Here is a 14,797-nt window from a genome sequence, read left to right as displayed (position 1 = left end):
ATCAAAACAATGTGCAGATTATTCTGGGGCCTGTGGGAGGATGTTCTCCGCTGATTACAATTTCATTCTAAAATGTATGTTTAATAATTACCTTACAAATGAAAGGGTATTTTTTCCCAGAACAAAAAGAGAGATAGCATGCAGTTAAATCTCAGCCTCACTAATTTCCAGTCAGACAGGACTCTCAGGAAGGTGAGGCCCTCTGTTCTGTGCTACAAAATTATCTCTGCAGGGAACAGCCCAGATCCTTTTCAACTAATTATTCACTTCAAAGGACAGAGTGACTGATCTGATGTTTTGCTTTTTCAATTCTGCCTATTGATTGCTCCAAATCTAAAGTCTAAACTGTAGTCACACTGGGCTGCTTCTGATTGCCCCTTGGATTTAACCAATTATGCCTCTGCAGCTTTAATGACTGTGATAATTGTTTTCTCCCAGGATATGATGTTGAATGATCAAGTTATTTCTGATTATTTTTGAAGCAGACTAGTATATGTTTTTTTTAGGAACCCTTTGAAATAACCAACCCTGGAGAAAGTTGACAAAGCTGAGCTCAGGAATTCAGTGCACCAACGGAACACGATCCAGCTGACAATGAATGGTTATGAATAGTTTTCTACTAGACCTGATAATACATAGCTTATATATGTCATTTGTAACTACAGTTATTAATATGCATATATAGGCAGCTATATATTCTGAAAGTGCTGTTTTCAGAAAATATGCATATATATAGAAAATCTGTAAATCAGCAAGTCTGTAGGTATAGAACACTTTTATCCATATTCTTGTAGACTATACTTGTTGACCTTGCATACCTGAAATAGCCATTAAAAACATTAGTTTGAGCTCTAATTAGGGAACGTGAGTATGACTGTAGGATGTTGTAATCGATGTGAAGATAGAATCCTAGTTTGGGGAGGGACATGTTTAGTTGTGGGGCACTGGAAATAGAAAGCAAAAGCTTTGGGACTTTGTTTAGGGAGGGCACCAAGAATTTTCTGCTCCATCTTCATCTGAAGCAGTGAGAATTGGTTTTAGCAGCAGCAGTCAAAAGTAAAACGGTAGTTACAGCATTGCAGCAGGCACTTGGCTGTTGAGTGCCACTGCTGTTGCGAGGCAGAGGATGCTGGCATATATCTGTAAAGTTGATACTTTTTGGATTAGCCCAAGCTCTTTGAGGAGCCAGATAGATTTGATGCAATTTCCTTTGGCTCATGATGTCACTTCATTACTAGAATGATTAAATTCTTACTCTTGAATCTTCTTGGTGGATGACCACAAATTTGGTGCTATCCTGGTAGGTACTGGCATACCAAAAAAAATCCATTTTCAGTGCACTAGACGAATAGTTCAAACACCAGGTCTTTCACAGCTGGTAGAAAGAGAAAAGAAGAAATATATTTACTTAAGAAAAAAAAAGCTTAAATTTGCAAGATAGTTCTAGGAGCTATAAAGGGGAGTAAAACAATAAAATAGGGGACAATGGTATGCAGTTCTGTTTCATACTGAATTACGGAAGCATCCAAATAGTCTCTTTTATTGTTAAGCTTCACTTAATTAAACAGACCTTTGCATTTATGCTTCTGAGTCCCCTAAAAGACCCATGAAGTAGATACTACTTATCTGTTTACAAATGGAGTGACAGCCATGCTGTACATTGGAGCTAATAATAGCACTTTACACTAGAGGGTGTCTGCCAGGTGATACAGATAATGCTTTCATACGACGTTTCCCTGGTGCGTTAGTGCTGAAATGACAAAATTCCAGTATTAGACTCAGAGCTGCATTAACAATGACCTGTTCTGCATTTCTATGGGACAAGTTAGTGCTCTAGCCTCAGCATCGGCAGTGCTTTTGACTCTTGCTAAAGTGTGATTTATTTGATTTTGGTATCAAGCCCATACTGTGCTGACCTTTCTATTAAAGATGTATTGTATTTACATACTGCATGTGACATGATGGAAAAATCATACTCTTCTGTTCTGCCTGGAAAGCTGTGAATGAATGAGCCTACCAAATAGGTCGTCCAATTCCAGCTTTTGTGAAGACAAGATAGCCTTTAATTTCTGAGTGGAAGCAATTTTTCTGATGCATCAGAAAGCAAAAGCTATTAAGATACAAACCTTGTTTTTTATGGTGTTAGTCTTTAAAAGTTTTTACAGGTCTTTTCACTCTTCCAGCCTATGGTGACTGTGCTATAAATGTCTTAATTCCAGCGCTAAGATGAACCTAAATACTGTTCTTTAATGAAATAAGACCAAAAATAAATATTCTGAGAAATCAGTATTGCTGAAAATTCTTAATGCTGCTGTGAAAGTCTTTAAGGCCTGTGACAGCAGACAAGAGATGATCCTGAAATAATGAGCCTGCTTATCTCACTGGGTACCCATGTCTCTACCAGCTACATAATACTGACCGTGTAGTAAGAGCAGACAGTAGAAAAGAGCATCTGACAAGCAACACTGACTCTGTGCTATAATGTTCAAAATAAGAAATTGTTGTTTGGAAAATCACTCTAGAGAGCTCTGCTGATTTTTCTAGTGAGAGATGTTCTGGATGGTCAGCACACTCCCTCACTCATCTGTACAGACTACCTGGATTGCTTGACAGATATTTGGTAAATCTGCATATTGAGTTAGACTAGGTTTGCTAGGAACTCTTGATTTCTGTTGCTGGCATCTGGTGAGAAATGTCTGCTGTTCTCAAAGAACCAGATCATGAGAAATTCGCTGTTATGTATGCTATCAAGATACCTCCCTGAAGTTTTCTTGTGTATTATGATACTCTGACTCATTTTGCTGCATCATGTAAAACAAAACAAATTATGAAATAATAAGTGAAGCATCAGTGCTGTCTTGGGAAATTTCATTTCAGAGTCCAACATCTGCAGAATGACATCTGTTTTTCATTCTCCCTCACGAAGCTGCATCTCTATTAACGAAAATGATGGCCGTAGTGAAGACATTTGAAGCAGTGGTTTCAGAGCCACCACATGCCTTCCTCTGATAGACCAAAAAAGAGGAAAAAGATTGTATCAATAAGGGGAAAAATTAAATATGTAGGAATCTTAGAAATTACATTGAATATGCACAATCTTAAAACCAGTGTTTTTTATGATCTGTTTGCAAGAGATGCAAAGCCATCAATGCAATATTTTCATTCTGTGATTAATAATTATTCTATTAGGTGATAAAAGTACGTGACCTTTACTAATAGGGAGTTTACTGTTGCACAATGTGTAGAGCAGAAGCACATTTTGCAGGATTCTCAGGACTGAGGATTTCTAATGCAAACTTGTATTTCTGTTTTTTTATAGAAAGGTGTAATTCTGTTACCATTGCAATTGAGAGATTTGCTCTCAAATTCAATGGAAGCTGGCCCTTGTCTGTGGGTACTTAAATGTCATGTGTCATACAACATTTGCTGATGTAGGAAATTTCATATGACTCTATGTAGCTTATATATTTGAATAGCTTTGTGACTTATTAATAAGCTAGGCTTAGGGAGACCCATGTTCAAAATTATTTTGAATGAATTGCCGGAATTTGCAACAGCACTTATTGCACAATATTTGCATCATGTTTTACTGCTTTGACTTCTTCTTAAACATTTTCCTAAGCAGTGGTTGCTGATGACTCCTAACACTAACCAAGCCTTAAAGATCTCACAGTAGTTTAGGATAGCAGGAGTAGAATGCTACACCAGTCCAGTTAAAAACATAGTGTTTGGCTGTTACGTACCATTTATTGAAAACTAACTAGCTTAATATAGAATAACTCTTAGTGACAAAATGTCATGTGTATGAGTAAATACAGAGCTTTTGCTGGAATTAAAGGCAGATAACAGCGTACAGAAGGTTCTAGCTGAAGTTTACTGGTTCCAAAACATCAGAAATCTTCAATAACTAAAAAATTGTTGCCATCAGGGTACATGTTCAGCTGGACCATGATGAAGAATCTAGTTGCTGAACCTACTTCCCATTCTCTTCACAAGTAAAAAGGCTATACAAGCATTCATGCTAGAGAACATGCAATTGGAAAGATAATTTCTGTACCTTTGCATGACTTCTCAAAACACAAGGTATCTTCCCCTAAGGAGAACAACATGTACAAAAGGAGAACTTCCCTCTTCTTTCTGTTGAATGTTTACAGATACCCCTCTTCAGATCTTTTAGTGAAATATTCAGTCATCTCCTTTCCTCCCTGTCAGTATTGTTCACTTCTGCCACCTCTCTGCCTCCCTTTTTAGCATGGAAAGAAGTAGAAAAAAGATTGCTTCTGCAGTGCCTTGGGATGTTACAGTTTTCATAGGACAATAAAATGTGCTGCTACTTGATTGGATGGTACTTTTTACTAACCAGTATGAAGATGTATGTGTGTATATTTTCATAAGGGACACAGCATCAAGCTACCACTGCTCTTAAAACTTAATCTTTACTGTGTTGTAAACCATTAAATCTGAGGATTAATTCCCTGATTACTGCAACCAGTACCCATCTGACCCCTTCCTTGATGCGCAACTTCAGTCCTGAAGCAGGGGAAGGGTTTGCCTTTCCTCAGAGCACCAAAAGTAGTCCCAAACCAAAGACAGATGAGTGGGCTAGGTGCTCCTGTACTTTTACTGTTACTCTACATCTTCTCTAACATCATCCTGATGGGTCTTTTCCCATGCTCAGAATTTAACTGATTAATGAATTTAGGTTTAAAAAGTTTTGCTAGAGATAAAATTAGTGTAAAATCTGCCTTCGTTTTGTTGAATCCATAAGTGAATTCAATCTGCTTTTGAAGTACATTTAGGCATTTTTCCACGTATATAATTTAGTATTTCCAAGGCTGTAAAACATGTACTCTCTTCTTCTGGTACACTGCAAGCTGGGCAATTTGATTTTCAGGTATAAAGGCCTTCAATTCCCTGTAGGGAGCTGGGACAGGAAAGTGAGTTTGGCACATGTAAACTGTGTGCTGCAATGTGTGTGCAGTCTGTGCAAGTGAGTATTTTTTGAGAAAGACAAAGATGATCCCTTTCAGTCTGAATTTGTTATGGTTCTCTGCCTCTGAATGCCCTGACCGTTGCTGGCACTAATGGCAAGTCCTTTACTGATATCAGAAGTCATTTGGTTTCAGTAGAGTTATAACAGTTCATACCAGTTGAGACTCTGCCTCCTAATGTGTTCACACACACACCCTTTTGAGGTCTAACTATCACATGAAAAACATGAGAAAAATTCCAAAGCCATCGCTCATATTTTGCAGCTGATTCCATATGGTGTAGCTGTATGTGAGAAAATGTTACTGCGGGCTGGTGTTCTTATAGATTCCAAACACTTCAGTGAGAACTTTGAAGGGTATTGGAAGGTAATAAGCACATAGGGTTTCCAAAATCTTCAGGCTATTGAAAGTGTTCTGGAGAACAGCTTTGTAGCAATGAAGTCATGTACTATAGTTTTTTGGGAGTTATTTGCTTGCAAAGTATTACAATATTTGGAATACTGTTCGCAAAATAATTAGCCATGTATGTAAGGGCGTGGATTTTCTGCAAGTCTAGCTTGGCCTCATTTTGAGAGGTTTCAGAAGGGAGTACAGTGTTCTTGATTGTACTTCTTTGTGTTTCAAATTAGGACATTAGCCAGGCTGACTTGAACTGGACTGTAGCTGTAAAATATACCTATCGTTCTTTGACTGGAATTCTTCCCCTCCAAGTGACTGATGAAACAAAACCAGAAATTTTAGCATAGAGAGTACATTTTGTGGCCTATTAGTTGCATCTTGTATGCTTACATCATGTAACACTATTCATCAGTGTTGGCTGATGAAATTGCTCTTTTTTTTTGTAAGTCTGGCATACTGTATGTGTGTTTAGAGGCATAAAATGTAACTGAAACTTGTTTGCAATAACATAATTGAAATGTCTTTTTTACTTACTTGTTGTTTATCTTGTCTGTTTTCTTTTCCAGGCAGAGGGTTCCAGGCTCCAGAGGGAACTGAGAGGATATTTAGCAGCCATCAAAGGTGATTTTTTTATGTTTGCAGTTGTTTTCATAAAGCAAACTTGTTAAAAAGTGAGACAAATGTTCTTATTTATGGTATACAAAGACAAGTGCAAGTAAAACTACTTTAGTCATTAATAATCTACTTTTCTGTTTTGGATCTGGCATGGGCTGTTTAATCTATTGCTAGAGTTTCTGCATCTTCTGATGAAAACTCATGTGCATACACAGTCTTGCGTGCATGGCTTACCCTCAGCTGTCCTTTGTGTGCAAATCTGGTGTCCAGAGCACCAGCAAAATCTGTGCATTACTCATCTTTGCAAATGCTAGAATACAAAATATTCCATGCAAGGCAAGAGGTCCCTTGCAGGTTTCCAGGTTTCCTTACATTTCCTGGTGTTACTATTTGGATAATAGATCTTCTCTTTCTGAAATCATGTTCCCTAAGATGTTGTGATTTCTTGTTAGCTTCTGACTGACTGATCTATTTTTTTGTTTTCAATTTTTTTTTTAAGATTGAAAATAGGATGTGATCCCTTAATAATAAAGATCCAAGTAGCAGAAGCTCAGTGATTATATATCAGAGAATAAGTAAACAGCTATTTAAATCCTAGTGGACATTCATAAATCCAGCATACTCAGTTTAGCACTATATACAGCAACTGTTCTCCTTCCTTCCACTTCTTTCCAGAGGAGCTGAAGGCAAGGTCCTAAATGAAATGGAATAAGAGTTTGTGACATTTGCAGATTCATTAATAACTTCTTGAGATAAATAAAGAAAATCTATATATGTACATATTTTTAGCCTGACTCCAGTCCTGCAGGAGAAATGTTATAAACCAGTACTGACATCTCTGGAAGTCACTGTGTCATAAAGCTTCAGCAGCCATTAACAGACAGAGAAGCTCCTGTAGGATGTAGGATGGAGAGCAATGCAGTAGCTTAATGTCTTTTATTTTCCATTATTTGCTGGATGGGCTGGAAAAGGAAAATCCTATACCAGACAAGAGGTAATTCTCCTTGTAGGGATCTGCACAATGTTTGGGTTTTTTTGGTGGAGGGAGTTTGGAAGGAGTTTCTACATTCTTCATTTATTTGGGACCCATTGGATGCTGATTTTATATTCTAATTTTTCAGTCACTCCATTCCCCACACACATTATCAGACGTATGCATAGCCAGAAGCAGCATGATTAGGTTGTTTGACCAGATGGCTTCTCTGTCATGTAGGCTGACTGTTTACATGCTGCTTTGATTTCCGTGTTGGTGACAACAATCCTCCTTTCCATGTTTCATTTTCTTTCTCTCTGATTCTCTTGCAAAAGTCCTTGCATTTTGTGCGTTAGTGATCCTTTTTCTGGCTTACTATCTAGTGGGCTATTCTTTCCACTGAGTCTTCCTTCTAACTTCATGTGAATTTTTTCATTGTGCAACTTCTGCCTTTTTAGCTGTGCTTTTCTGTTCCGCATCTTTCTCTTCTCGCAGCCTGTAAGTCCGTATTTGAAAATAACTTGGAATGGCTTTCTCCCTGGGAATGTAAAGTGTTTGCTAACACCTTGTTATCTTTCTGTCCCACAAAATACCCAGTCATAAGCAGCTCATAACAGCCTAAAACATTTTATTCTCCAAAGCCAACTGGTGGGCATCCTTGGCACATGTGCTGGAACATATTCCTGCTGCAAAGTGGGACAGCAGCCCAGGGCAGCAGTCCATGATACACAACTCTGGGGCACCCCCAAAGCTGATGAGCTCAGCAGTGGTGAAAACTCCTCTAGATTTTGGGTGGCAGAGATCATCAGACAGTGGCTACAATTGCTATTCTTTGAAGAACAGACACTATCAAATATTTTGGGGTGGCTACACAGAAAAGTGTGGGAACCTCCACTACTGATATTCAGGCACTGAAGTGGGATTTCAGTACATAGGACATCTGGGCTTTGGAGGTACACTGTAATCAGGAGTTCATTTTGCAGGGAAGAAGGCTGATCACATAAATACACTTGATATCTTCATGTTCTTAAAAATATGAGAAAAGCAGTTCACTTTATAGGGTTCATTTTAGAGTGTTTCAAGAAATGGCAAAATAGCTAACCTTTCTCCAATTAAATGCATTTTATGAAGCTGGAGTGTTGTCAGCTCTAGTAAAAATTGCCATTTTGCTGCATGACTTTTGAGTGACTGAATACTGAAGGCTGATAGTATGATATCTGTCCACAATTTAAGCAAAGGAGCCTTCTTGGAGCCCTTTTCCCCTTTGTTCTAATATACCTAACATTTTCTGAGGTTTATTATCATGCATTCTTAAAGAGAATTTTTGCTGTATTCAGACTCCAACCCTAAATCAAATGTGCTTCTTAGTCTTAATTCAGTCTTACCTTTAGCAAGTTGCTTAAGGACCCAGTGGAACCATACCATGAAGCTGTTGTAAATCTGAATAGTGTATATGTGCTACTTTATTTAACCTGCATAGTGGTTTCATGTCTGCTATGCATCAGTTGTGTTTGTACTGACAAAGCTGTGTGCTACCTCCCATAGCTGTAGTCATCTCATGCCTCAGTCTTTGCCTCTTCCTATCTCTTTGACAACATGCATCTGGATTCTCTACTCCATTATGCTTTTTTGAGCTTTTTAGAGCTGTAGGGGACTTCAAAGTTTTTATGGGCTTGTAGTTAAAGAAACCCTAAATCAGCCTCCCAGTTTCTACCAAAAGCTCTTTGCAAGTACAAGTGCAGATGAGTAGATATATCCCGGGATTTGCCCGAAGGTAACAAGCTGACAGAGGTGAAAAGGAATCCTGCTTCATAAAATAGAGTATTTTTCAAGTAGCTTGATGCAATGTAAAATAGTAACGGGTTTACAGGAAGAGAAATGGAGATTCTGAAGGGCTGTAAGCAACTTTACTGCGTAGTTGTCAGTCTGTGGCTGACAGAATTGCACATATCCTTCAGACAAATAAATCTTAAAATCAAACATTTGTTTACTGAGAAGCAATAAAACTATTCATCATCTTTCTGTAAAGATATCAATGAATTATGAAATGATTGAGTTGTTCTAGTGAAAACTCTAATGGGTAATGGGCAACAATGAATGCAACTCATGTGGCAGGACAGGGCATTTCCTTGGAGAACCTCACATGAAGTTCTCTTTTCCACTCAAATAATAAAATATTAAGAGCCAGAATAAGGTGCTTTGCTTAGTTAGGAAAATGAAATTTTCTCCTAGATTCTGCCTAGATTTCCCTGCCAGGTCATGAGGAGACGCCACAGTATATAGGTCCTGAGAAACCCATGCCAATCTCTGTCTCCATGGGAGCTTGAGTATCTTGGAACTGTGATAGTAAAAAGTCTCCTGCCCTCTGCCATCCCTAGGCCACTGTGATGGGAACATCTGTACATACATCCTTTAAGGATCCCTACTGCATATTGTGCCTCTAGGAGTCCAGGGACAGAGGCTCTTTCCCAAAGAAAGAGCTAATATTTCATGTGAGTGTCTCAAACTTCAGTAATGGAATTATTTAGCATCATTTTTCCTAAGCGATTCAATTATTTTGGCATTTCTAGTTATTAAGTAGTGACTCAATTACCAAGAAGAAGAGATAATTCATGAAACAGTTGATATTAAATATAAAATTCTAACTGTTCACCAGCAGTAAAGACTATTTTCACATTTCATAGTGCCTTCATGACTTGCTCTAAACAATTTATCTTTCTCAATGACAGCAGCTGAAAACAGCAGAGAGACAGCCTGCAGTCTATGGATGACAGTAATCCTCTTAACTTTAGTGGTGATTAATACATAAAAGGTATCTGTGTGTAAGAAATATTCAATGTGAAAGCCAGCCGAAAAAAAAAGAAAAAATCCTTGAACATTGTAAGTTTATACCTGTAAGGATGAAAAAGAATGAGAAGGCACCGGGTTAGTACGTACCTCTGCATTCCTTGGAGGTACTGCTGTAAGTACAGTATAGATTTAGTAGGAAAAGAGTAGCCTGGGTGGTCTTGTCCTTTGGGAATTTCATACTGATCTTTCTGACGAAGGGAGTCAAATGTTATTATGTGCATCTGCTTCACACTGCAGCTGGATTTATCAATGAAATAGACGATGGAATTGAGTGTACCCTCAGCAAGTTTGCAGATGACACCAAGCTGAGCGGTGCAGTCGATACATTGGAAGGAAGGGAAGCCATCCAGAGGGACCTGGACAGGCTGGACAAGTGGGCCCACGAGAACCTAATGAGGTTCAACAAGGCCAAGTGCAGGGTGCTGCACTTGGGCCAGGGCAATCCCAGGTATTTATACAACCTGGGGGAAGAAGTACTTGAAAGCAGCCCTGCGGAGAGGGACTTGGGGGTCCTGGTGGACGAGAAGCTGGACATGAGCCAGCAGTGTGCGCTGGCAGCCCGGAGGGCCAACTATATTCTGGGCTGCATTAAAAGAGGAGTGGTCAGCAGGGAGAGGGAGGTGGTGGTCCCCCTCTACTCGGCTCTTGTGAGGCCCCATCTGGAGTACTGTGTCCAGGCCTGGGGCCCCCAGCACAAGAAGGACGTGGAGCTCTTGGAACGAGTGCAGAGGAGGGCGACCAAGACGATCAGAGAGCTGGAGCACCTCTCCTATGAGGAAAGGTTGAGGGAGCTGGGCTTGTTTAGTTTGGAGAAGAGAAGGCTCCGGGGAGACCTCATTGTGGCCTTCCAGTACTTGAAGGGAGCGTATAAACAGGAGGGTGGATAGCGACAGGACAAGGGGGAATGGTTTTAAGCTGAGACAGGGGAGATTTAGGTTAGATATTAGAAGGAAGTTTTTCACACAGAGGGTGGTGACGCACTGGAACAGGTTGCCCAGGGAGGTTGTGGATGCCCCGTCCCTGGAGGCATTCAAGGCCAGACTGGACGTGGCTCTGGGCAGCCTGGTCTAGTGGTTGGCGACCCTGCACTTGGCAGGGGGGTTGAGACTTGATGATCTTTGAGGTCCTTTTCAACCCAAGCCATTCTATGATTCTAAGATTCTATGGATTTGGCTGATGTTTTTTGCAGGGAATATGCTTGACTGAATGACTGTAAATTCTCAGAAGTGAAGGAAGTGTAGAAGCTGGTGTGAGCTGATATCCCTCAAGCAAGGGCTGTTAAGTGTCTTTTACTTGCTCTCTTGAGAGATACATGCTCAAATTCTGTAATATTTAACAAATAATGAAGTATTTAACAAAGTCTGTGTAGGTACAGGTGCTCTACTCAAGGCAGGTCCATGACTGAGCTGAATGCAGACTGCAGGAGAGATTAGGAGAAAGCTGTGCTAACAGGCTGCCGCCAGAATGTATGTTGCAGATATAGAGTGCAGCATCCTCAAAGGCAGAAGTTCAGGTATCAGAAAGGATCAGGTGTAAGCAGGGATGTGCAGACATTCCTAGTTTGTGTGTTTGCCCTGAGTGGACAGAGCGCAGCCCTTCTAAGCACAGCAATACTGTGCTGGTTTTGCCTCACCTCCTGAGTTTATTAATTCATAGTGACATTAAAGAAGATTTTATATGAGTGCTCCCTGGAAAAAATATGTGAAGGTCATCTGTATTTTAGTGTAATCTGATATATAAAAGAAAAAAAAAATCTGTTCAGTAACTCTTTCTGAGCCTATGACAAATTATCCTTAATATTTACCACAAGGAAGAGAGGGAAGAAATGTGTCTTAAGTCCTTATGCTGTACAAATTCTCCAAGCTGAGCTCAGTCATTCAGAAGCACTCCCACCAGAACCTCTGAAAAAATTAAATATTCGAGTTTGGCACAGCACCATTTGATTAAAGAGTGAAAGTCTGTGCCTTCTGAACACCAGAGTTCCCTTTCTTTGTAAGTGTTCTCCCCCTTTCCCTCTCTTGAGGGACAGCCATTTACTTGCCGCTTTTTCCATACACTTTTTTTCCTACCATTTCTACACTAGGAAGTGTGCAATCTTGCATTTATTTTCCTCTCATATCCTCAGTGTATGAGGCTGACTACGTCAAAACTGCTCTTCTAGACATACAAGTTCCAAGTGAATTCTTTTCTGCTCCTAAACATTTATTTATGCAGAAAACAGAGATATTGATGCTAAATCCAGCCAGTTAGCAGTTTAATCTGAAAATCAGACTAGAGATAATTTCAAGAAAGCACAGATGTGCTGCAGCAAACAGACTTTGACTGGAGAATTTTTTTTTTTTTTTTGAGGTAATGCTAAGAGAAAAATTTACAGGCTACCCAGAGTGGTTGTGGCGTCTCCATCTCTGGAGACATTCAAAACCCACCTGGACACGTTCCTATGCGACCTAATGTAGTTGTTCCTGCTCCAGCAGGGGAATTAGACTAGATGATCTTTCAGTTCCCTTCCAATCCTTGACATTCTGTGATTCTGTGAAAAATATTTAGTAGTCACCATTTAGATTTTGCAAAGAAGTTGAAATAAAATTGTCATTTTAAAATTACTGATTCTGAACTTACTGTCTTATGCAAGATCAGATACAGCAGTTCACATAAATCTCTGCCATTTTAATCACCCAACCTTGGAAATGCTTTATCTTGCACATGGGCAGGCATGGGACTCATTGTGGACAAGGTAGGAAACTATCCTATAGGATGGAATTGCTGAGAATAATCAAAGACAGGCTGCTATTTGTTCATCTTCTCAGTGATGGTCTTTCAACTAGGTATTAAATGTCTTCAGTGGGCAGGACAGCCCTCTGAGTTGCTTTCATGTTCCAATAAATTTACTTCAGAACAGCAAATGAAATTCCTAATCTGATAGGAACTTTTTCATGCATATAAATATGGGTTAATCTTCTTGTTAACCTGGGTGAGCCGGTTAAACATAAAGGTTTTGTTTCATCTCTTGAAAATTATGTTCTAAACATGCCAATGGGAGTTAGTATAGTGGGTACACATAGATTGAAATGAAGATATTTATCAGCTATTTCTTGTAGTTTGCACCTACATATTCCTTTTTCTGTTTAATTACAGGGATGCAAGATGCCTCAAAGAAGCTTACAGAGTCTCTCCATGAAGTGTATGAGCCAGATTGGTATGGACGAGAAGATGTGAAAATGATTGGTGAGGTAAGATATGTGGAAAGAAGTAGTATTTTGACTGCAAATTGATTCATCTGAGCTATCAAGGAGAAGAGTACCTCTGAAATTTCTCTTAATTCTTTGTTGTGTGATAAATCCAATCTTCTGAGCATAGAAATTATTGGTCTTGTGAAATGTGCCTCCTGAAAACTTGGGGCCCTATTTGCATTGTCAGTTTTACAAAGTAGCTGGCATAAGCTCCTGCTAAGGTCAACGCTCACAAGACCAGAACTGGTCCTGACATCATGTGATGGATCAGTTTGTACAAGGTACCTTAGATGCAGTTATACAGACAGGATTTTCAATGCAATTGAATGTTGAAAATTATCAAATCTGTTTATTCTTGTATGCTATGTAAGAACTATTAAGCCTATAGCTCTAAACAGAATGTCTGATGGGACACATCTCTCTGTGACAAGAATGTAGAATTTAAGGCCAAGTTAGGTTGCAGACTGCTATTCTCTTCAGCCTTGTCTAGCTTCCTCCAGTAATTACAGAAATACAGGCTTTTCTAGATGACTTGGAGGAGTCTAACTTGAGGTACTCTCAAGTGTCTAGGAAAAAATCCTTAATTCTGAGGGAATTCTGTCAGTGGAAGTGCTGGTGGTGACAAGAAAGCGCAAAACATTACTAAAGTAACTTTTAACCATGTGACGTTAAATGTACAAAGCCTCCTGGATAATATGATAAACAAGAAATTGGAAGATAAAGCAGTCTTCCCAAATCAGCTGAAAGATTGCTTTCTTCTCCATGGTTGCCTTCTTCTATCTTTCCCTGCTGCTGAAGGCATGACATATTTTTGATTTTAAAAACACTCAACTTCCAAACATGTAAGAAGAGATACCATGCCATTTATATCCCCTTTGGTTAAACGGCTGGAAGATTTGCTGCTGCATCTTGCTGTAGCACCTCACTCTGTATCTGCAGACTATTAGATTTTACACTCAGAAATTTGTAATTGCATATGCAAGGACTAAAATTTTGTATAATCTCTAGTAGGTATAGGGATAAATGACAGATCTGTCATCTTAATAAGAGACTTGTGTGGGCAATATTACAAAATTGCTGCTTCTGCTTTTCACCCAGTATGATCACAAGTGTGAATTTATCCATCCCTCAACCTGGAATTCAAAAGAATGATTTATTTGTGCAGTCCGAGATATAAATGATTATTCAAAAATGGGTCCATTGAAATGACCTAGTTCTGCCTGGCAGGAAAGATGATGGCTTCAAGGACTCTTCAGCAATGTTTTTGGTCCCATTAGCTTTCAGATAACCTCCAAGATCCTAATTTGTCTAACATACATATCAACAAGATGCAAAGGAACAGAACTCGTGGTTGCTTACTATCATCTAATGCTGTGCTGCTCTGTAGACCACTGTGATTAAATGTTGTTTTAATAAATGAGGTATTTTCTAAGTATGATTAATAGATTGAAATAATCCATTAGAGACTCTATTAGGGTAGAAAATGAATGAACTGAAAACAGACATCACACAGCATTTACAATGTGCCCTGTGGTGGCTCATGATAAAGTAAACACTAGGGAATAGCTTCCTGGAATTGACTTGAGGATAATAGCCCCCTTTAGCCTCCCTCCCAGCAAAGGGAAATTCAGTCATTTTGAAATGTGCAAAGAGAGAAGGGGAACAGGTTGTTTAACATGTGCTAATGACTTGCTCAACTGAGAATCCAGGACCTGGAGCCCTATGTCACTATGTAATAG

At 39.2% G+C, this 14,797-nt stretch overlaps 1 protein-coding gene across 4 annotated transcripts in view; it reads left to right on the top strand.

Moving 5' to 3' along the window:
- The window catches only part of AMPH (amphiphysin), a 111,616-nt gene that overhangs the window by 50,964 nt on the left and 45,855 nt on the right, over nucleotides 1-14,797 (top strand). For all 4 annotated transcript variants that reach the window (XM_021385849.1, XM_021385848.1, XM_021385850.1 and 1 more), the window contains exons 3-4: nucleotides 5,957-6,011; nucleotides 12,964-13,058. In XM_021385849.1, coding sequence (XP_021241524.1) covers nucleotides 5,957-6,011; nucleotides 12,964-13,058 — 150 coding nt within the window. The remainder of the gene's footprint in view (nucleotides 1-5,956; nucleotides 6,012-12,963; nucleotides 13,059-14,797) is intronic.

This window comes from Numida meleagris, chromosome 2, assembly GCF_002078875.1.
Source record: "Numida meleagris isolate 19003 breed g44 Domestic line chromosome 2, NumMel1.0, whole genome shotgun sequence".
NCBI classification, from domain to species: domain Eukaryota; kingdom Metazoa; phylum Chordata; class Aves; order Galliformes; family Numididae; genus Numida; species Numida meleagris.
Note: the sequence above shows the minus strand (reverse complement) of the source record. Positions and strands in the feature narration are given on the sequence as shown.